Below are 22,765 nucleotides of genomic sequence, written 5' to 3'. Positions count from 1 at the left end.
GCAGAGAAGTGGTAGTGAGCTAGAATCAGAATCTCTTTGGAAATTCACCTGAGTATAATTAAGAAAAGCCTCCTAGGTGATTCTAATATCCTTGCTTGATGCCTCTTTGTATGAAAATCTTTGTTCTAAATGTGTACTTTGGACTTCTCAAGCCAAAGATGAATGTTTTTTAAGTACATTAAAAGCACCAGTGACAAATAGAAACTCATTTTAAAAGTCATCTTTCTCTTTGTAGGGTAGTCACCTCCATTCTGTTAAGTGACCAAAAACTTCCATTAACCCTGGCCAGCTCTCTTGAAGCTTAACTTCAAATCAAACTGGGCAAAAAAACATAGATGGACTCAAATAAACTCACTAACACTACTGGGTAAAATCTCAAATACAGCCCCTGTAATAACTTTTAAGATGTAAAGTATATATGCGTTTAATGCTTTGTCACTTTTATTGAGTTAGGATTTTTAACAAAAAAGTGCACAATATATAATTCAATATAGAAATGTACAGACCCAAGTAACCAGCCACTATACCAGTCAAGAAACAGAACATTTTTGTCACCCTAATAAGTTCTCTTATTCCCCTTGCAGTCAATCCCTCACCCTCACTCCCCACCCCAGGCAACCACTTATCTGATTTCTGTTACTGTAGCTTAGTTTTGCCTGTTCCAGAATCTTATGGAAATATGTGTATGTACACTTTAAATTTTAAAATGTTTGTATTCATGATTGCATCTGAACATTTTAAGAATAATAATCTTTCATAAAAACAGTTTGGCAGTTACATATGAAGTTCAGTATACCCTTAGCATATAACCCAGCAGTTCTACTCCTTGATGTTTACTTAAGAGAAATGAGAACCTATGTCCACACAAATATGAGAACATGAATCTTCATTGAAGCTTTATTTATAATAGTCAAAAACTGCAAACAATCCAAATGTACATTAGTGGGTGATTGGATAAGCAAATTTGGTATAGCCATACAATGGAATACTACTCAACAATAAAAAAAACAGTACTGTTACTACAATACCACTGATGAATCTAAAAATATGCTGAATGAAAGAAGCCAGACATAAAAGGGTACATAGTTCTATTTATATAAAACTCTTGAAAAAAAATTAATCTATAGTAATGGAAAGCAAGGCATGTATTGAGCCTAGTGCCAAGAATAAAAATTATTAAGGAGTACAAGGGACCTTTTGGAGGTGATGAAAATGTTATATATCTTAATTCTGGTGGTAGTTACACAAGTGTATGCGTTTGCTAGAGCTGCCATAAGAAAATATCACAGACTTGTCACAATCTGTAAGGTAAAGTCCAAGGTCAAGGTGTTGGCAGGTTTGGTTTCTCCTGTGGCCTCTCTCCTTGGCTTGCAGATGGCTGCCTTCGCACTGTGTCCTCACGTGGTCTGGCCTCTGTGTATGCACATCCCTGGTGTCTCTTTGAGTATCCAAATTTCTTCTTCTTATAAGGACACCAGTTAGATTGGATTAGGGCCCACCCTAACAGCCTCATTTTAACTTAATCACCTTTTTAAAGGCCCCATCTCCAAATAACAGTCACATTCTGAGGTATTGAGTGTTAGAACTTCAACATATAAATTTTGAGGGGATATAATTCAGACAATGAGTCTATACATTTGTCAAAATTCATGGAACTATGTGCTTAAAATATGTTCATTTTATTATATCCTAATTATACCTCAATAAAGTTGATTTTTAAAACGATCTTTCAGGCCGGGCGTGGTGGCTCACGCCTGTAATCCTAGCACTCTGGGAGGCCGAGGCGGGTGGATCGCTCGAGGTCAGGAATTCGAGACCAGCCTGAGCAAGAGCGAGACCCCGTCTCTACTAAAAATAGAAAGAAATTATATGGACAACTAAAATATATATAGAAAAAATTAGCCGGGCATGGTGGTGCGTGCCTGTAGTCCCAGCTACTCGGGAGGCTGAGGCAGAAGGATCACTTGAGCCCAGGAGTTTGAGGTTGCTGTGAGCTAGGCTGACGCCACGGCACTCACTCTAGCCCGGGCAACAGAGTGAGACTCTGTCTCAAAAAAAAAAAAAAAAAAAAAAAAAAAAACGATCTTTCAAAAGGAAATGTTATAATCTATTAAAAAATAAGACTGTATCGGTGTAAAGAGCATCAGGTGACCTAAAAAGAAATCACAAAAACCTTCAAATGATTCATCGTATAACCTAGCTTGAAGGTATAGCTAACTATTAATGTGAGGCCTTTATGTTCTACTTTAGTGAATGTTAAAATACTTTTATCAGTTATTTTTGAATATTTTTTATATTGGTATTTTTTTATCCATATTAGAAATCCATCCCTCTTGACCTGCATACATTGCTGGTGGGATTATACATCAGAAATGCCTTTCTGGAAGTCAGTTTGATGCTGTCTTTCAAAATACATTTTTAGTGTACACCATTTGCCCAGAAATTTCACTTCTAGGAATTTGTTCTAAGTGTACAATTAAAGGTGTGCCAAATAATTATTTTATATGACATAGTAGCAAAAAATTAAAACCACCTAAATTTTCATTGGCAGGGGTTTGGTTACATTATAATATATCCATACATTGAAATACAGTGTAATTATAAAAATAATGTAAAAGAACAAAGTGAAGGCCGGGCGCGGTGGCTCACGCCTGTAATCCTAGCACTCTGGGAGGCCGAGGTGGGCGGATCGTTTGAGCTCAGGAGTTCGAGACCAGCCTGAGCAAGAGCGAGACCCCATCTCTACTAAAAATAGAAAGAAATTATATGGACAGCTAAAAATATATATAGAAAAAATTAGCCGGGCATGGTGGTGCATGCCTGTAGTCCCAGCTACTCGGGAGGCTGAGACAGGAGGATCGCTTGAGTTCAGGAGTTTGAGGTTGCTGTGAGCTAGGCTGACGCCACGGCACTCACTCTAGCCTGGGCAACAGAGTGAGACTCTGTCTCAAAAAAAAAAAAAAAAAAAAAAAGAACAAAGTGACATGGGAAAATGTTCACATTTTACTATTAAATACAAGGAGAAAGTTACCAAACAATATGATCTGTTATAGCAAATGAGAAAAGATTTTTAGATATATACATAAAATGTTTGTACTGTCTTTTTTCTGAATGGTAGGATTATAGATGGCTATTTTCTTCTTTGCACCTTCTTGTGTTTTCTAACTATCCTTCAGTGAACATATATTACAAAAAATATATGTCTCTTTTTTAAGTTGGATGGTTCTGGAAAGAAACTTCCTCCTATAGCACAAGTAAATTTTCCATTTCTTTATAATCACATATTCTCTTATTTTATGATGGATTTAACTGTGTACCATACAAAGCATTAAATGTCTGGGGATGATCTAGGACCTTCTTGGCAGCTGTAATATCTGAGCTGCTCTGGTGTGTGTAGCTAAGCTAGAAAAATTGGATGCTAAAAAGATCTATAACAAGGTGTATACCAGGAGTACATAAGGGAAGTGTGATAAAACAGGAAATCTTAGATAGGAAGCAACTTAATAAGGAGGAATGGGGGGGGAGGGTTTTCTTTGGTACTAGACAGAGTCTTAGCCAAGAAAGTTACTCTTGATGAATTTTTTTTGTAGTAACAATTTCATTACCCTACTTTATTTTTAATCCCCTTAGTATGTTCGTGCTACTGAAAGGAGCCACTAAGGAGCAGTCTTTTAAGATTGGTCAGGAAATTGCTGAAGCTGTGACTGCTACCAATCCTAAACCAGTGAAATTGAAGTTTGAAAAGGTAAGAAGAATGTAGTACTAATAATCACATAGAAAATTCACACATCTAGAGATTTCTGACTTGTTCAGTACATTTTCAGAATCAGTTTACAGTTCTATAAAAGTGTTCAATTTTAAATATTTTCTCTTAGCTCTACATGATTTTCTCAAATTTTTTAGTAATATCTTTATATAAGGAAATGAAAAGGTTGTTTCAGTTACTGTTGATGTGTAACAGAGCACCCAAAACTTAATGGTGTAATAAAACCAGCATTTTATTCTGCTCACAGATTGTATGGCTCAGGAATTCAGGTGCAGGGATGGCTTGTCTCTGCTCCACAATGTCTAGGTCCTAAGCTAAGAAGACTTAAAGGCTGGGGTAACCCCGCTAACAGCTGAGGGCTGAAATCATCTGAAGCTTGCTTACTCTCAGGTCTAGCAGTTGACACTGGCTGCAGGTTGGGACATCAGCTGGAACACCTGCACATGGCCTTTCCCTGGGGCTGCTTGTTCTTTGTCATAGCATGATGGCTGGGTTTTAAGAGTGAACATCCCAAACAAAAACCGACAAAAGCTGCTTTGCTTTTTATGACCCAGTCTTAAAGTCACACAGTGTCACAAACCTCTCCAGATTTAAGGGGAGAGAACATAAACCTCATCTATTAATGGGAAGAATGTCAGAGTCACATGGTAAGAAGACTATGTAGGTTGGGAGATACTCTTTCTTTGCAAAATAGTCTACCCCTGGACTTTTGACTCTTTTCACTTTTAGGTATCAAATATGTATTTACTGATTTCTGTATAAAAGATACTGAACCCAGGAGCTGTGTGGAATACAAAGAAGTATAAGACATAGTCCTGCTCTCTAAGAGCCAGTAATCTAAAAGGAAAGATAAGTAATGTACATCTGTGATCTCTTTTATTGTAAACTTAAAGTCTTATGAGGGTAGTCTCCCTAAGCACTTGTAAGAGCAAAAAGAAAAGGAGGAATTATGTCCTCTTGGGCCGGACAGGGAGACTCCATGTAGGAGGTAACATTGAACTGTGTCTTCAGAAATGGTTAGATTTCAGTAGGCAGCCATGGGGCTGCAGTCATTCTGCGAGAAAATGGCACATAGAAGGATATGGAATGGGAAAAGCACATTGTAGAAATACAGAGTAGCAAGAGATAAATCTGAAAAAATAAAGTTGAGACCAGACTGTAGAGTGTCTTAAAGGCCAAGCTAAAGTGTTTAAACTTTATTTAGTAAAGGTTATTGTCTTAGTCTGTTTGTGCTACTATAATAATACCACAGACTGGTTAATTTATAAAGAACAGAAATTTATTTCTCACAGTTCTGCGGACTGGGAAGTCCAAGATCAAGGCGCTAGCATCTGGTGTCTGATGAGGGCCTTCTTGCTTCGTCCTCACATGGCAGAAGTTAGAAAGGCAAAAAGAGATGAACTCCCTCCTTCAACCCCTTTTATAAGGGTACCTAATCCCATTCCTGAGGGGAGGAGCCCTCATGACATAATTACCTCTTAGAGGCCTCACCTTTTAAAGATACTATCACATTGGCAACACCTGAGTTTTGGAGGGAATACATTTAAAACATAGCAATTATAAAGCAAGAAAGTGACATGATTAGAGCTGTTTGGGGAGGATTGACCTTGCAGTGGTGCACAAAATGAATTGGGGAGAGGAGGATCTCAAGACAGAATGCTTCTTGCAACCTATATAGTGTGAACTAGTGAAATGTCAATAGGGTAAATAAAGAAAGGGCATTTCAGGAGATACTAAGAAAGAAGGATGGGAAAGAATTAGAAGTGATTGACTTAGGAGGGCAGGTATGGAAAGGATAAAAGAGGGAGAAAAGATTCAAAGATGACTCCCAGGCCGGGCGCGGTGGCTCACGCCTGTAATCCTAGCACTCTGGGAGGCCGAGGCGGGTGGATTGCTCAAGGTCAGGAGTTCGAGACCAGCCTGAGCGAGACCCCGTCTCTACTAAAAATAGAAAGACATTATATGGACACCTAAAAATCTATATAGAAAAAATTAGCCGGGCATAGTGGCGCATGCCTGTAGTCCCAGCTACTCGGGAGGCTGAGGCAGTAGGATCGCTTGAGCCCAGGAGTTTGAGGTTGCTGTGAGCTAAGCTGACGCCACGGCACTCACTCTAGCCTGGGCAACAAAGTGAGACTCTGTCTCAACAAAAAAAAAAAAAAAACAAAGATGACTCCCAAATATTTATTATATACCTACTCCGAAGTAAGAATTGTGCCAACAGAGATTCAGAGAGGACTCAGTTATGGTTTCTGTCCTGAAGAATGAACATTCTAATTGGGGCAGAGAGAGGAGAGGAAAATTAGAGAACACAGTGAGTGCAATTGTAGAAATATGTATACTCATCCCATGTGGTGAAGTGAAAAGCATAGTGTGCTTGGAGAATAACACCATACACAAAAATTTACCTGAAACAGATCACAGACCTAAACATAAAAGCAAAACTGTAAAACTTCTCAAAGAAATTATAAACATTTAAGAATCGTGATGCATATGTTCATGATGAATATTGATCTGTAGTTTTATCTTTTTGTATTGTCTTTGGTTTGGGGACAGGAGAAGGCTACCCTCATAAAATAGTTGGAAATATTATACCCCTCTTCTATTATCTGAAAGAAAAAAATGTATAAGATTGGTACAATTATTTCTTCCTTACATGGTTGATAGAATTCACTAGGAAAGCCATCTGGACCCAGAATTTTATTAGGGGAAGGTTTTGTTTTGTTTTTTTTTAAGAGATGGGGTTTCGCTTTGTTCCTCAGTCTGGAGTGCAGTGGTTATTCACAGGCATGATCAGAGCACTGCAGCCTTGAACTTCTGGGCTGAAGCGTTCCTCCCACCTCAGCACCCCAGGTAACTGGGATTATAGGCATGTACCATCTCACCCAGAAGGGGAAATGTTTTTAGTTACAAATTAAACATCTTTACTAGATACTGCATCATTCAGGTTTTCTTTCGTGTTAGTTGTTTTTTTTTTTTTAATAATCAGATTCTTAGCATGTTAGTTTTAATAACTTTTGGTTGTCAAGAAATTGCCCATTGGCCTGAATTGTTCATATTTTCTTATTGTGATTTTAATATCTGTAGAATCTTTAGTGATATCCTCCTTTCATTTATGATATGTATAACTTATTTTTTTTATTTTTTTCCTTGTTCATTCTAGCTAGAGGTTTATCAGTTTATTGAACGTTTTGAACTTTTTTTCCCCACTCTATTATTCCTTCCTTCTATTTACTTTGGGCTTGGTTTGCTTCACTTTTCCTGTCTTCCTAATTTGGAAGCTTGATTGATTTTGAACAAATTGTTTTTAATACAAGCATTTAAAGATATAAATTTCCCTCTAAACACTGCTTTAGCTACAAATTTTGATATCTGTGTTTTCATTATTCATTAGCTTTAATGAGAATGACCCATAGGTTAGTTAGAAGTGTGTTAATATTTAGGGATATTCCAGTCATCTTTTTATTATTTCTAGTTTAATTGCATCGTGGTCAAAGAACATACTCTATGATTTCAGTGCATTTAAGTTTATTGAAATTTGTTGTTTGGTCCAGCATATAGTCTTAGTGAATGTTTCATGTAACCTTGAAAAACCATGTGTATTCTGGTTATTGGGTAGAATGTTCTATAAATGTCACTTAGTAAGTTAATTGATATTGTTGATAGTGAAGACTTCCATGTTCTTACTGATTTTCTGTCAAATACTAAGAGAGAGGTGCTAATGTCTCCAACTATAAACATGGATTTACCTGTTTCTTCCTTTTAGTTTTGTCAGTTTGTTTCATGTTTTTCAAAGTTTCCTTATTAGATGCATACACATTTATCTTTGATAATAATACTTGTCTTGAAATCTACTTTTTTCTGAAACTACTATAGCTACTCTAGCTTTCTTTGGATTAGCGTTAGCATGTACAGTCATGCATCACTTAACAATGGGATACACTCTGAGCAATGCATCGTTAGGCAATTTCACTGTTGTGCCAACATCATAGAGTGTACTTACATAAACCTAGATGCTATAGCCTACTACACACCTAGACTCTAACGTATAGCCTATTGCTCCTAGGCTACAAACCTGTACAAACATGTTATTGTACTGCATACTGTAGGCAACTATAACACAATGGGTAGGTATTTATGTGTCTAAACATAGAAAAAATACAGTAAAAATATGTTTTTATAATCTTATGGGACCATCATCACATATACAGTCTGCTGTCATTGACCAAAACATTGTTATGCAGCCCATGACTGTATATCTTTCTCCATTTTTAATTTTTAAGCTTTCTATATCCTTATGTTTAAAGTGAATTTCTAATAGGTAGCTTATAGTTTGGTCTTTTTTATCCAGTCTGATCCTTTCTGCCTTCTAATTGGGGTGTTTAGGGCATTTACATTTAATGTGATTATTGATAAAGCTTGAGCACTTTACAGTGTATACATATTTCAAAACAACATCTCCATGATAAACATATACAATTTTTGTCAGTATAAAAAATATTTTAAGAGGCCGGTGCTCATGTCTGTAATCCTAGAGCTCTGGAAGGCTAAGGCGAGAAGATCGCTTGAGCTCAGGAGTTTGAGACCAGCCTGAGCAAGAGTGAGACCCCATCTCTACTAAAAATAGAAAAATTAGCCAGGCATCAGAGCATGCACCTGTAGTCTCAGCTACTCGGAAGGCTAAGACAGGAGGATCCCTTGAGCCTAGGAGTTTGAGGTTGTGGAGAGCTACGATGATGCCACTGCACTCTACCCAAGGCAACAGAGTGAGACTGTCATTCATTCATTTATAAATAAATAAATCTGGGGGGCGGGGAGGAAAGGCTGGGGGCAGGGGAAAGGACCAAATTGGTAACATTCAAACAAAGACACATCCAGGAATTCTATTTCAGGGAATTTAATCTACAGATTAATTCATGTAAGGTTGTTTGCTGGAACGCTACTTGTAATTCCAAAAGACTGAAAACATCCAAATGACCCATAGTAGGTAACTGTTTACATAAATTATGATACCCCCCCAAAATGGACTACTATGTAGCTATAAAACAAAATGAACTTTCTCTACTGGGATGGAATGCTCTCCAAATAAATTACTAAATTAAGCAAACTGCCAAGTGGTATATATGAAAAGCTGCTATTGGGGGGAAAAGAAGGGTGTGTAAGTACGTGTATTTGTGTAGAATATTTCTGGAACGATACACAGGAAACCAATAATACAATGCCTCTGAGGAACAGGAAGTGGAAGCTAAGGGACTTACAACTGTATATTCTCATAATTTTTTGTACCATATGTACGTGTTACTTATAATTTTTTCAATTGTTTAAGGAGATATTATTGATGACTTTTGAGAGAACAGTGTCAGTTGAGGTAGGAACAAAATTGGCAGTACAAGAAAAAGTGAGTGAGTGGTAAAGAAGGAAAGATAATTCATTTTGTGTGCTTTTACCTTCAGATGGTATATCATGAATTTGTTGGGCCCTAAGTCATATTTAGAATTTTTTTATAATTGACATTTGACTAAAGAAGAGTACAAAGACATTAAAATATTCATAGTGGGTAAAAATGATTATTAAGAGGCATTTTGTTAATTTCACCACAGGTATATTTGCCCTGTGTTTTACAAACAAAAAAGAGGTATGTGGGTTACATGTATGAAACACTGGATCAAAAGGACCCGATATTTGATGCAAAAGGAATAGAAACAGTTAGAAGAGATTCCTGCCCTGCTGTTTCCAAGGTAAGTTTTATCTGTCTTATCTTCATCTATAAAAAATAAGTAGCCAAAGAATCTGGTGAAAATGCAGCTATAGGAGAAACTATATGAACTTTGAGAATTTTATTTCTAATGAAAACAATTTATTTGATTTTAGTCCTTAGTTTCTGACTTCGTCCCATACCTTATGTTTTATCAAAATTGCTAAAAAGCAACACATGAACTTTATAAGAGTTTCCTGCCTATCACCTGGAGATGATAATATGATATGTTATCATATAAGAATTCCCACTAGGGACCAGGACAAATAAAAGAAACAACAAAGAGATTTCATAAATAACATAATCTATCCCAGATTAACTGAATTTTCATTTACTTGGGTTATCAAATATGAATTAGGAAGATTTCCAAATGGTGATGCTATAAATTACCCAAATTTCTCAACCATAGTAATTTTAACCATAGCATTTTATATTTTTCTTTATTCAGGCCCAGACTCTTTCTATAGCAAACCAAAAATAAATGGCATAAATGGTAATAGCATTCTGTACACTGAGTTTTATGTGAGAGCATTGAAAGCATAATGGATTGACACTTGTCAATATACTAGGTCAATATATGATGTTGTCTATAAAATATGTGAATTGGGGATATTTTTCAGTACCAGCTTCTGGAAGAGATATCACCCAATACATTCTTTCTCTGCGGGCAGAATTGTACCTAAACTACATTAATAAGCTTATTGAATAAATATGCATAGGTTCCATTATTCAGAATAAAATACAGGACTTTCACCTAGAAGTGATTTAAATTCAGTCCTCTGTATGAATCCACTGCATGTTGGTCATATCCTAGTAGAATTATTTCCAACACAGAAAATTCTGTCACAATTATTTATCAACACTATAGAAAGCTAATTTTGGTGTGACTGCTTGGTGATCTTTAAAGTTTTTTCTGTCCTTCCTATAACTGAATCAGGTTCTTTCTATAATGGTAAATATAAAACAATACATGAAATCATGTCTAGTTTCTTGTGCCTAGAGTGCTTTGACTATGTAAAAAAAACTTAAATGTTTTATGTAGCTCATCACATAGCAAATGTTTCATCTGCATATCATTCTAATATTATTTTCCTCAAATGACATGATAGTTTCTTTTTAGAAATAGAAAGTTATATAAAGTCTCAAACATTTTCCAATTTCTAATATCTTTATTATCTAATCATTGTAAGTAACAGATTATTTCAGTAGGTCTGCAGGTATATAATGAAAGTATAACAATGATGAAACATACTAGGGGATATTTTATCTTTATGTGCATATCTTTTTTGTTTTCAGATACTTGAGCGTTCTCTAAAGCTGCTATTTGAAACAAGAGATATAAGTCTAATTAAACAGTATGTTCAGCGACAATGTATGAAGCTTCTAGAAGGAAAGGCCAGCATACAAGATTTTATATTTGCCAAGGAATACAGAGGAAGTTTTTCTTATAAACCGGGAGCTTGTGTGCCAGCCCTTGAACTTACAAGGTAACGATACCCTCAATACCTAGCCGGTGTAGTCCTGGGATTCTGCACAGGCTTAGAGTAAATGAAAAGACACCTAGTCTACAGGCACAGACATAGTTGTTTACCTGCCCACATGAAGCCTTACTGAAGGTTAACCAATGCTCCCTCATACTTGGTAAGTGCTAAAGAGGAAATCCTCCTCTAGGCTTTCCTTGGGAAACTTAATGCAGTGAAATTGTAATCTGATACAGAGCTTGATTCATTTGTTTTTCCCACATCAAAATCAATAGGTGGTCTTTAATTTTATTGATGATATATCAAAGTACTTATGCTGGTATCATTCTGGAATCAGACAGTTTAGTTAAATTTTTTCTTAACCTTCATTGTTAGATTTATGATAGTTCTTACTCTTAAGGGATAAAAAAAGAAAATCTTAAGCTAGTTGATATCTGCCAACTCATATTATTTTCCAGGTATTAGTGATTTATAGCATATCCACTTGGTGCCAGCTAAGTAAAATGTATGTAGTTCTCCAAAAAGTAGTAACTCCAATTCGGTTCAAAGTACCCCCTGTATATTTTTCATGGTTTTATTTTGCTTAATTCTGATTTAATTTGCTGGCAAGATACCTTATATGATAGTCTTTGAGTGTGCATTTTATTTGCATTTAAATAGGAAGATGCTTACTTATGACCGGCGCTCTGAGCCTCGAGTTGGGGAGCGAGTGCCATACGTCATCATTTATGGGACCCCTGGAGTACCACTTATCCAGCTGGTAAGGCGCCCAGTGGAAGTCCTGCAGGACCCGACTTTGAGACTGAATGCCACTTATTATATCACCAAGCAAATCCTTCCACCCCTGGCAAGAATCTTCTCGCTTATTGGTATTGATGTCTTCAGCTGGTATCATGAATTACCAAGGGTAAGCTTGCCAAGCAGTACATGTGCGCTAGCTACAGAGAGATTTCACTTCAAATTTCCAGTAGAACTAAAGATATTATTTATGTGCTATGAAAGACAGGACAGATCCTCTATTTATCCTAAACTGGCAAAGATACCACACTCTTCTGGTTTCCTAAAAGAAACTCTTTTAAGTTTTCTACACCTTTCTGGCTTCTATCAGGATGGCCAAATTATAGAAATGTTAAAATCCCACAATTACTTCAATGGTAAATACTTAGCCACAAAATAATTCAGAATAAACCAGCCAATAGGATTTTTTTCCTTCAGAATGGATGTTTAAGAAATGTATAGGATTTAGGCTGGGCGCGGTGGCTCACGCCTGTAATCCTAGCACTCTGGGAGGCCGAGGCGGGAGGATCCTTTGAGCTCAGGAGTTCAAGACCAGCCTGAGCAAGAGCGAGGCCTCGTCTCTACTAAAAAATAGAAAGAAATTATATGGACAGCTAAAAATATATAGAAAAAATTAGCCAGGCATGGTGGCGCATGCCTGTAGTCCCACCTACTTGGGAGGCTGAGACAGTTGGATTGCTTGAGCCCAGGAGTTCAAGGTTGCTGTGAGCTAGGCTGATGCCATGGCACTCTAGCCCGGGCAACAAAGTGAGTGAGACTCTGTCTCAAAAAAAAAAAAGAAAGAAAGAAATGTATAGGATTTTGTATCTAGACACAGTCCTGAAGAAACCAGACTAAAGAAATGCTGTAATGTTAAAATATAATAGCATTACAAACGATCTCCAACTTATGATGGTTTAACTTAAAATTTTTCGACTTTATAGTGGTGCAAAAGTGATACACATTCAGATTTACTTAAAGTCCCCATACAACATTCAATAAATTACATGACATGTTCAATATTATAAAATAGGCTTTGTGTTATTTTGCCCAATTATAGACTAATATAAGTGTTCTGAGCACATATCCTGGCTCTATGCCAGGAAACTCAGATTTTTTAATTACTATTTTTCATTTCATCACCAGCATGAATGTTAAACCAATGACACTTGTAAGAGGCTAACCTAATAACTCTTATGGCAAAGTGATTTATAAGATACCAGGAGACTATTGCAAGGGTATAATAATGTGGGTTTTTTTGTTTTGTTGAGACAGTCTCGCTCTGTTGCCCTAGCTAGGGTGCAGTGGCATGATTATAGCCCACAGCGACCTCAAACTCCTGGGCTCAAGTGATCCTTCTGCCTCAGCCTCTCAAGTAGTTGGGACTACAGGTGTGCACCACCACACCCAGCTAATTTTTCTATTTTTTCTAGAGATGGGGATCTCACTCTTGGTCAGGCTGGTCTCAAACTCCTGAGCTCAAGCAGTCCTCCCACCTCGTACTCCCAAAGTGCTAGGATCATAGGTGTGAGCCACCATGCCCTAATAATGTTATTTTAATGTAAAAAAGAGTACCAGAAGACAGATCTCTGAAACCAGTATTAACTTCAAATGAAGAATTCTTAGGTGACATGTATCTAAATTTGAAATGCTCCATTCTGATGCAAGTATGAGGTGGAGGGGGGGAAATGAAATGCTCCAGGTTTACTTTTGCTTGAATTTTGCACCCTACTGCCTACCAAGTTGTTTTAACCTTCCACTTGCTTTGTTTCCATGGCCCAACTTGTGCACTCTTAAACAGTCTCCACTCTCAACCTGGATTTCTTTCATTGTCTTCTATGTGAATGGCAGACCTTTTTTTCCCCCCAAAAGAAAAAAACCAATATGTTTGATAATATTAAGATCAAAGTTCCATGCTTTCATGGAACTTACATCATTTCTGAGGTCCCAGTGTAGAACAATGTCTGGCACGTAGTAGCTACTCAGCATTTGTTGAATGAATGCCTGGGTAAACCCGTAATTAGCATGAAAAAGCAGTTCTGCTATGAAACTGGTTCAGACTTATTTCTGAATTGATGTTTTTATAGATCCAGAAAGCCACTAGCTCCTCTCGAAATGAAACTGAAGGGCGGAAAGGCACCATTTCACAATACTTCACTACCTTGCACTGTCCTGTATGCGATGACCTGACTCAGCACGGCATCTGCAGTAAATGTCGGAGCCAACCTCAGCACGTTGCAGTCATCCTCAACCAAGAAATTCGAGAGCTGGAACGTAAACAGGAGCAACTCGTAAAGGTATGGCTTTGTTTGATAGACTTGGAATCCCAGGCAATCTGATTTTTCGGGGAGATATATATAGTCAACTTTTGAGTTATAGTATGAGATATGAAACTGGTGTGAAAAGGGAAACGAAGATTCTGAACTGGTAAACTTCTCAAAATCTCAAAAATATCATAATTGATCTAAACTATTTCAAATTGCTAAATTTGGTTTATAATTTATTTTTTGTTTTTATGGAATAGATACATTGTGTTTATTAAAAGCTAGAACTAGAATAGAATGGCCATCCACACAGTTTCTTTTATAATACATGTTAGTCATCCCTAATCCAAAATCTAAAATACTCCAGTGTCTAAAACTTCTTGAATGCCAACATGATACTCAAAGGAAATGCTTATTGGAATGTTTTGGAATTTCAGATTAGGGATGCTCAACCTGTAGGTATAATGTAAATATCCCCAAATCCGAAACAGTTCTGGTCCCAGGCATTTCAGATAAGGGATATTCAACCTGTGGTATTAAAAAAGAAGAAGAAAAGTCTTAATTTCTCTATCAGTGCTTACCATTCTTTAAAAAATCTAGCTGTCTTAGAGAATTTCTAGTAAACTTGGAAGGGTTGCAATTCTGTGAGTCTAGATAGAAAATTAATAGTTAACAGGATTGAGTCTTAACTGTACACCAGAGACTGTTCTAAGTGCTCTTACAGGTGAGTAAATTGACACAGAGAGGTTAGGTCATTTGCATGTTATGCTGCTAATAAGAGGCCAAGCTGGGATATAGACAGAAAATGCAAAGACATTTTCAAGTATGGGAATTACAGCAGAAATAAACGACAAACATCTCTTAAAGTAAGTTGAAGAATGATATATAAAGAATAATTCTCTCCCTGCAGCCTCCCCCACCCCACCCCTGATAAAAATCAAACTCGTTAGCATGGTTTGCAAGTCCTTCTCCATTCTGGCCCTGCCTGCTACCTGTCTGTCACCATTCCTTGCTTTTCTCCCTGTCACACTCTATTTCCACCTGAAGGATACTGACCTTCTTAAAAGGTCCATGAATGCCCCTTGATCTCTCCCACCTCCTGGACTTTAAACACCCTGCTTCCTCTGCCAAGAATGCTGCCCTCTTCCCACCCCCTGCATCATCTCAGAGGAATCAGCTTAAACCCCTAGACCAGGTGAAGCTTTCCCTGCAGTGGGCTCCTGCCATAACCTCCTCTGCTTTACTGCGGTTGTGTGTGTGTCTGTTTTCCCCGCTAAACAGCAAGTGGGCCCTGCCCTTCTTTCACCATTGAGTCTGCCATGCCTAGTATAGAGTTCAGCCCACGGTGGTGGTCTGTAAATATTTTTTGAATGAATTAACAATCATGCTTAATGTATAAATTTAAAAAAGCAATACATCACTGGAATTATTACCAACCAGCTTTCAGCCATTTTGTGCTAGTTTTGTGGTTCCAGTCAATATAACCACTGAAGTCACTGGGTGCTCCCAGCTTCTGTTTATTCTATAGGCTGTTGTCCCAGTGGCAGCAAGTTGGATCCTAGTAATCTGTAGAAATTTTCATAAAGCAGAAATTACTGGAGATGTAATGAGAAATAGAAACATATTAAAACAAGAGATTTTGATATATCTCTATCAGTCCCAGACCAGTCAAATGATCAGAAATAAGTACAATTGTGGAAGACCTAAACATTGTAAGGTCGATATTAGGATTATATATCAAACTCTCTAACCCATTACACTTCTCTAGTTTAATGTTTATTAAAGGTTAATTATTTAAGAATAAATGCTTAACATTTATGGAATGTTTAAAAATTGACCACAACTTAGTCCATAAAGAATACCTCAATATTAATTTCAAAAAGTACGAATATTACAAATGACATGATTGATACAATGCTATAAAAAAGAACTAGTAAGTAATTATAAACTGAGAAAACAAAATGATCTTTCCACTCGGAAATTCTAACATGCCGTATTAAGCAAAATAAAAACAATTACATATAGAATTCTAGATGGCCATAGCAGATCTCAGAGAAAAATTCATCACCTTAAATACTTAATAATATGAAAGAATGAAGACAAATGAATTAGGCATCTGACTGAAATTTTTTGAAAAAATAAGAAAACCAAAGGATAGCAAAAAGAAGGAATCTAAAGATTAAAGTAGATATTTTTTAAATATCTGCCTCCTTATGAGCTAAAAAGTAGGCATCTAGGTTGTGATGGCTAAAGTTTTAATTATAAGCCTCAATCAGGCTATAATGCACAGGGTTTAAATAACCAGTAAAGGATCTTGAAACTAAACATAGAGTTAAATTTAGTGAGTCAAGTAATTCCATCCAGGCTTATTTACGAGACAAGCACAGAGTGCTTAAATATTTATCAGTTTGTCCTGGCACCTAAATGTAGCTGCAGTTCATAGAACTGCAATACAGAAATTCTATATTTGGGAATAGATTCGAGTCTCTTGGCAGATATATAATTAGCAAAGCCTTCATAGAACAGTATTCTCTGTCTTCATGGAACATACTGAAGGACAGGTTTCTAAGCAGTTTGCTTGTGGCAGTATCATAATATTAGATACAGTAACCAGTGTAACTCAGAAAAATGTGCCCTTCGGTTGGTTGACTGGAAGATACTGGGGCAAAGAACAAGAATTCATTGCCTGTAAGCCGCCAGCTTCAAAACAGAAGCCCTTTGATAGATATAGATCAAAGAATTCACTAGAGCATATTTCATTTTCTCTTAAAAAATAATCTAGAGTAGTTGCTGCTATTTGGTATCCCCTTTTTAATGTTTTTCTTGTTTTGTAATCTTTTTAAAACTATATTGTATATGTGACTTGAGCCTTTAAGTATTGTTTAAAATCTGATCATTGCATAAAACATAAAAATGCTTCTTCTTTTTAAAAATTGCCTTATGATTTATTGTTTTCTTTAAGATCAAACCTGATACATCAGAATCACTTTGGAGCCTTAAAATGTGCAGATTCTTAGGCTCTCGTCCCCAGAGATTCTTTTTTTCTCATTATATAATTTTTATTGACGTTTAATTTATATAAAATGTCAATTTTAGATGTACAGTTCTCAGTGTTTTGTTGAATTTATTTCCCCAGGTAACTCTCACCCTAATTAAGACATGAAACATTTCCATCACCCCAGTAAATTTGTTTTGTGCCTCTATTTAATTCTTTCCACACTGGCAGCCACTAATCTTTTTGCCACAACAGATGAGTTTTCCCTGCTTTAGGAATTCATATCTTTTGCACCACGTAATGTTTCTGAAATCAATCTATGTTGTGGTGTCTGCCTATCTCTATGGGAAGCATTACATGTGACCTTTGATGTCTAGTGTCTCTCCCTACTTTGTAGAAGTGAATAGCCAAAAACATTAGAACTGAAGTATGGAGAACCAACCTGGGATTCCAAAATGGGATAGAGGCAGTAAATGTTTGTTAGGATCTTGGCAGCAGCCAAGGAAGACATCTGTAGAGACCTTAACATTGGGGTATAAGCTGAGTTGGTACGAGGGTGCCTGCTGACCTGCATAAATGAGGGCTACAGGATAGGCATCGTTGGGGGATCTGGGTTGTTTGTCAGTATTTCTCTGGCAGGGCCTGGTCTTGACTCCACCCTAAGGTATCCGCTGCTATTGAGTTTCTTGTTTTTGCTGAACGTTCTTGCATTTTGCTTTCTTGAGTTTTGCTCCGTGGTTCTTGAATCAAACCTGCAGTGCTGTTGGATGTATGTCAATTTTTGAGGCCGTCTCTTTCTGAAGGCTGGGGTTTGGGTATGGGTTCTTACTGAACAAGATGTTCAAAGATTCCAGTTGCTTCTCAGTGAACATGGTTTGTTTTCTGTGTGGATGCATCTGGTGCTTGCCTTTAAGAGCTCCTCCGAGCCTGACATCTTCTGATCCAGATGGACTCCTCTGATCAGATCCAGTGATAAGAACTCATCCGCAGAGATTCTGATTCATTGGTCTGGGATGGGGCTCAGGCATTAGTTTATTTTTAAGCTCGTTGTTAACCAGGGTTGAGAACCACTGGTCTAGACCACTACTTTCAAATGCATATCATTTGATTTTTCTCATACTGACATTTTCTCTTCTGAAATAAGAAAATAACTTTTTTATGATTGGCATATAAAAAGATAATCTAATTTAAAAATACTGTTTATAGTTTATTGAAAAGACATTATTTGGTAATTGGATAGTTTATTGTGTGGATTTTAATATAATAGGATTCTATTGTAAATGAAAATTGATCTTAGGAATGAAATGAATTCTTGGGAAAATTTGAACTGTTTTGTGAAATAGCCTTTAGAAATGTCCCAACATAGGGTAGGCTAGGCTTCTAAGAGATGATAATGAAACTTTCTGTAATGTATTACATGTCATATGTCTGCTGGTAATCTGTGGTAGGTCAGAAAGGAAGGATTATAAAAATTTGTTGTTTACACATACATGTAAAAACTGTCCTATTGTTTTATATATGTCTCTTATGCTTTCAGATATGCAAGAACTGTGCAGGTTGCTTTGATCGACACATCCCATGTGTTTCTCTGAACTGCCCAGTACTTTTCAAACTCTCCCGAGTAAATAGAGAATTATCCAAGGCACCATATCTCCGGCAGTTACTAGACCAGTTTTAAATTATCAATATCACAGAATTCCAGGTGCTATTTTTTTCAGTGTTCACCACTAAACTGTTGTGCATGGTGCTTTTTCAACTTTCATCGAGTCAAGGATGTTCATTGTCTGTCTATTATCTGAAGACTATGAAGACTTTTATGCTAACTGAATTAAAAATTGTACTTGTTGATCTGAATAGCTCACTTCTTATTACAACAATGTATAAATTCCTCATTCTTTCACCTTTTTAACATTGTTTTATAATGCAGGTGTTGGATTTGCTCCAGTATGTGTACCATCTTGTAAATCCATTTGAGTAGATCATGTTTACTTCCCTGTGGAAGGAGCACTGAAAACCTCTTAAAGAAAAACCATTCGTGTGTTTTCCTTGAACTGTCTGTATCAGGACGTGTTACTTAGAGATATCCATTCACTTTATAATTTTGACTGCAAAATATTTTGTAAATACACTTTTTTACTTTTCAAACAACTGAGTAAAATAATGTGCAATGAATTTTATACAAATGATTTTCAAGTTGTTTGGTATATTTCCTCTAGGTTTTGCTTGACTCAAAGTAGATCGTTATTTTGATCAAACTGTGCAAACGATAGTACCATGTGTAGCATTTTGAAACATCATTTTCTAAAAACCGCTGTCTTGCTTTAGCTATTAATGGGGCATTGTGAGGAACTGTGCAAAGACATTTTTGTTACAAACCTGTGGGCCTGTTGCAATACTTTAAAAATAAAAAATTTTATTCCATTTTTGCTTGTTTTGTATAGACATTTCTATTGCTTCTAAATATGCTTAAAATATTTTCTTTCCTTATGTACTGTACAGTTAATCTTATTTGCCATCATCTTGAACACAAAATGTGTATTTAGAATATTTGTATAACTGTATAAAATGAAAAAGGAACTATGTGGTCAGTGCATTGTTTTTTAAACTGGAAATCATTTTGTTTTAAAAGTTAATGGAAACCATATTAAAATTGAATAAAATATGAAATATAGCAATGTGACTTCATCTTTCTTACAAGCTTACATTGGTTATATCTGAACCTATCTTTTTCTGAATTTTAATGAAGTAAATTTATTCTTACATCCTGATTGATGTTGTATTATAATTCCCTTACCAAAATTTTAGAGTTTTAAAAAAAAGAGTCTAGGGAAATTTTAGCACTCATCCTTAGAGAGTTCTAAGAATGTACTTGTTAGTAGATCTTCAGTGTTCATTCTCATTTAAATATAATCAATCTTGGGGCTAGGACTTTTCAGAGAGAAAGCAAAAACTATACTACTACTTTTTAAAAACTTAAATGCCAATTTTTATATGTCTTTTTTCAATTAAAAACTCTTATTTTAATATAAATAGCTCATCTGCTCATTTACCAGAAATAGGTCTTCCATTGCCAGAAAATATACTTCCAAATACTGGGAGGACTAGTTTTCTGAAAATTATATGGTAAATATGGAATCAAAAAGGTACAGATCCTGTCTCTGAGCAGATTTTTCTCAAGTCCTGCTAAAACATAGCAAGTCCCTGCCTTCTGGGTATCTTTTTTGTTTGGGACGCTGGGCCTAGTCCTGAGAATTAGAGTTTTCTTACCCTTGCATGGTTGGACATTGAAGTATTCTCTGTTACTTTCCAAGTTCTGTGCTGTCAGGACTTCTGCTTCCATCATCTGTTTCACATCATAGTAACACCACAATATTTTCAACAGAATAACCACTCTTAACCTCATTATAATTGGACACAGCCATATTAACAAATGGTTTTCAACACAAGTGCCAAAAACTAGCTCAGTTTTAGATGCTTGGTATATCTCTAGTTCCCTTTTCTGCAAGGTAGTGCCTCCTTTGTAACTATCCTTAGAGTCTGTAGCTCAACTGCCTTTTACTGAGATCCATTTCCTGTTTCAATAACTCACCTGGGAGGGTGCTGAAATTTGGACCTATTTTACCAAGAAATTTTTTGTAAGGAGCTTCCATTATTTCATGATTATTTTCCCTCCCTCTTAGATTGGCTATTAATAAAGTCTTGCCTTTCACTCAGATCACAAAAAAAAAAAAAAAAATCCCTTTTTTTAGTAATGCTGAAGAAACAGTTTCATTCTTTAGGATGTTTTCCTTTATATGAAAAAGAACCAGAAACTTAGAGACATAAAATAATTTCATTAAAAATTCCCTTAATGTTTAATGAATTAAACTAAATATTGTTTGTTAACATGACAGTTGTTTTTAATATTGTTTTCTCTCGTTCTTCCTACTTCCCACTCAAGACTTTGTCTTGACAAACCATGTATTAATAATATTCAATTTTTTATGGACACAACATATTGTCTATGAAGAAGGCCAATAAATTGGGCAAAAATAAATAAAAATGTGAAGAGAAAGCATTAAGGATATGAAGAATTCTTAGAGGAAGAATTCTCTGTGAGGTCATCCTGCCAGTAAGCGTAGCAGGAGCCGGCACCCAGTGAGCTCGTGGACTTCATCCTGCCCCACTGAATGTCATAGGTCACATCCTCATTAGTCTCAGATGATGCATGTCAGCTGCCGTCAGATGCATGACCCTGATGAGCCCTTTCAGAACTGTATTTTACACTAGTAAAGTCTCATATCTGTGAAGTCTTGATTCTCCACCTACTCTATTTCATTTTCATAACAGCCAAAGTACAGGCATATTCCCGTAAGGCCTATCAAATAAGCTTTTAGATTGACTTCTCAGTTTCAGAAAAGTATTTCTTAAACTATTCATATATTTAATTTTAATTTTATAAAGTAAAAATAAACCCACCTATAAATGACATTGTTGGGGCTCTGCCATCAACAGAGGGAAGTGGGAGAAGGCGGCTGTGCATAAGCAGCTATTTTTAGGCTGGGTATTTCCGATCTCTCAGCGAGCCCTGCACCTCTTGGGAGGACAGTCAGCACACATGCTCAACTTATTTTTATCTCCATAATACCTTGCCTCTTTCTCCTGATGTGATGAGAATTGTTACCTTTAACCATGTGGGTTTTATAATAGTGAATAAAATCCAATACCATTAATGCCCCAGTTGTGCTTAATAAATAGGTTTGTACAGGGAAATAGTCATGGATTTATGTCTGGAATTTGGGACCCAAGGAGGAATTCGTAAGACACACACCACCTAATGCACTGCTTCTCTACCTCACTTCCCCACCCTCACCAATAGCTTTGTTTTGGCACTTTGGCCGATCTCCAAGAGTGGCTTACAAACCAAAACATCTTCTTACAGAGAAAGTCTCAGATTCATAAAATCAGGTTTCTACATATGCTTAGGGAGAAGAGAGTGTGACCAGGAAGACAGATGAAAGTATCTTTTAATCAAAATACCATCTTATTGCCTGTAAGTCCACCTGTCTTGCTACCGATGCCACCACAGGTGCCTTTTGTTGGCAGGAAGGACAGACGGTTTCAGGAAAAGAATAATGGGAGAGGAGTAAGGAGCCTCCATCCTCCGTGTTTTCTCATGACCACTAATGGGAAATGCCACCCTTCAGGAAAGAAACTCATTTGGTCATAGATATTAAGAATTTTTAAAATAGTCACAATCTTTGAAAACTGAGGATAATACCACCTGCCCCGATTACCTGATAGAGGCTTTGTGCATATGAATGTGAGTCAATGCAAAAATAGTTACACATTTTAAGTATTAGCTATTCGATAAATACTTAGTGAGCACCAAAGATGTGCCTGGCATTTTGCTCATCTAGAGATACTGAGGCAACCCCTGCCCTCACATAGTTCACAAGCTATTGGGAAAGATACGTAGGTAAATTGACACTGGTTTCAAGATGATGAAATAAAGATGTTTTTGCCACCGCCTCCTCTATTGGAAGAATCCAAAATTGAGAAAGCAAACTTGGTCATTGTTAGACAACTCCAGAAAGGCTTAGAACAGAAGGCCCAGGTGGGAACTGATTGTTTAAAGGAGCCGTTAGACCTCACAGGCCACCTGAACTCCACACATTGAGGTGACCACATCCTGTCCCCTGACCACCACCACACACAGTTGACTGTAGTTTTATTTTGTTTTTTAAG

The 22,765-nt window shown here is 36.6% G+C and overlaps 1 protein-coding gene and 1 pseudogene across 2 annotated transcripts in view; one reads left to right on the top strand and one right to left on the bottom strand.

The window, feature by feature from the left end:
• The window catches only part of REV3L (REV3 like, DNA directed polymerase zeta catalytic subunit), a 171,222-nt gene extending 151,515 nt beyond the window's left edge, over positions 1-19,707 (top strand). For both annotated transcript variants that reach the window (XM_069488947.1, XM_069488948.1), the window contains 6 exons: positions 3,631-3,745; positions 9,367-9,504; positions 10,818-11,008; positions 11,663-11,909; positions 13,867-14,076; positions 18,576-19,707. In XM_069488947.1, coding sequence (XP_069345048.1) covers positions 3,631-3,745; positions 9,367-9,504; positions 10,818-11,008; positions 11,663-11,909; positions 13,867-14,076; positions 18,576-18,716 — 1,042 coding nt within the window. In that variant the 3' untranslated portion in view covers positions 18,717-19,707. The remainder of the gene's footprint in view (positions 1-3,630; positions 3,746-9,366; positions 9,505-10,817; positions 11,009-11,662; positions 11,910-13,866; positions 14,077-18,575) is intronic.
• Positions 17,404-18,462, bottom strand: LOC138395592 (divergent paired-related homeobox-like; annotated as a pseudogene).
• Positions 19,708-22,765: the final 3,058 nt, after the last annotated feature.

Source organism: Eulemur rufifrons, chromosome 15 (genome assembly GCF_041146395.1).
Source record: "Eulemur rufifrons isolate Redbay chromosome 15, OSU_ERuf_1, whole genome shotgun sequence".
Lineage (NCBI taxonomy): Eukaryota > Metazoa > Chordata > Mammalia > Primates > Lemuridae > Eulemur > Eulemur rufifrons.
This window is presented reverse-complemented; position numbering and strand designations above follow the sequence as displayed.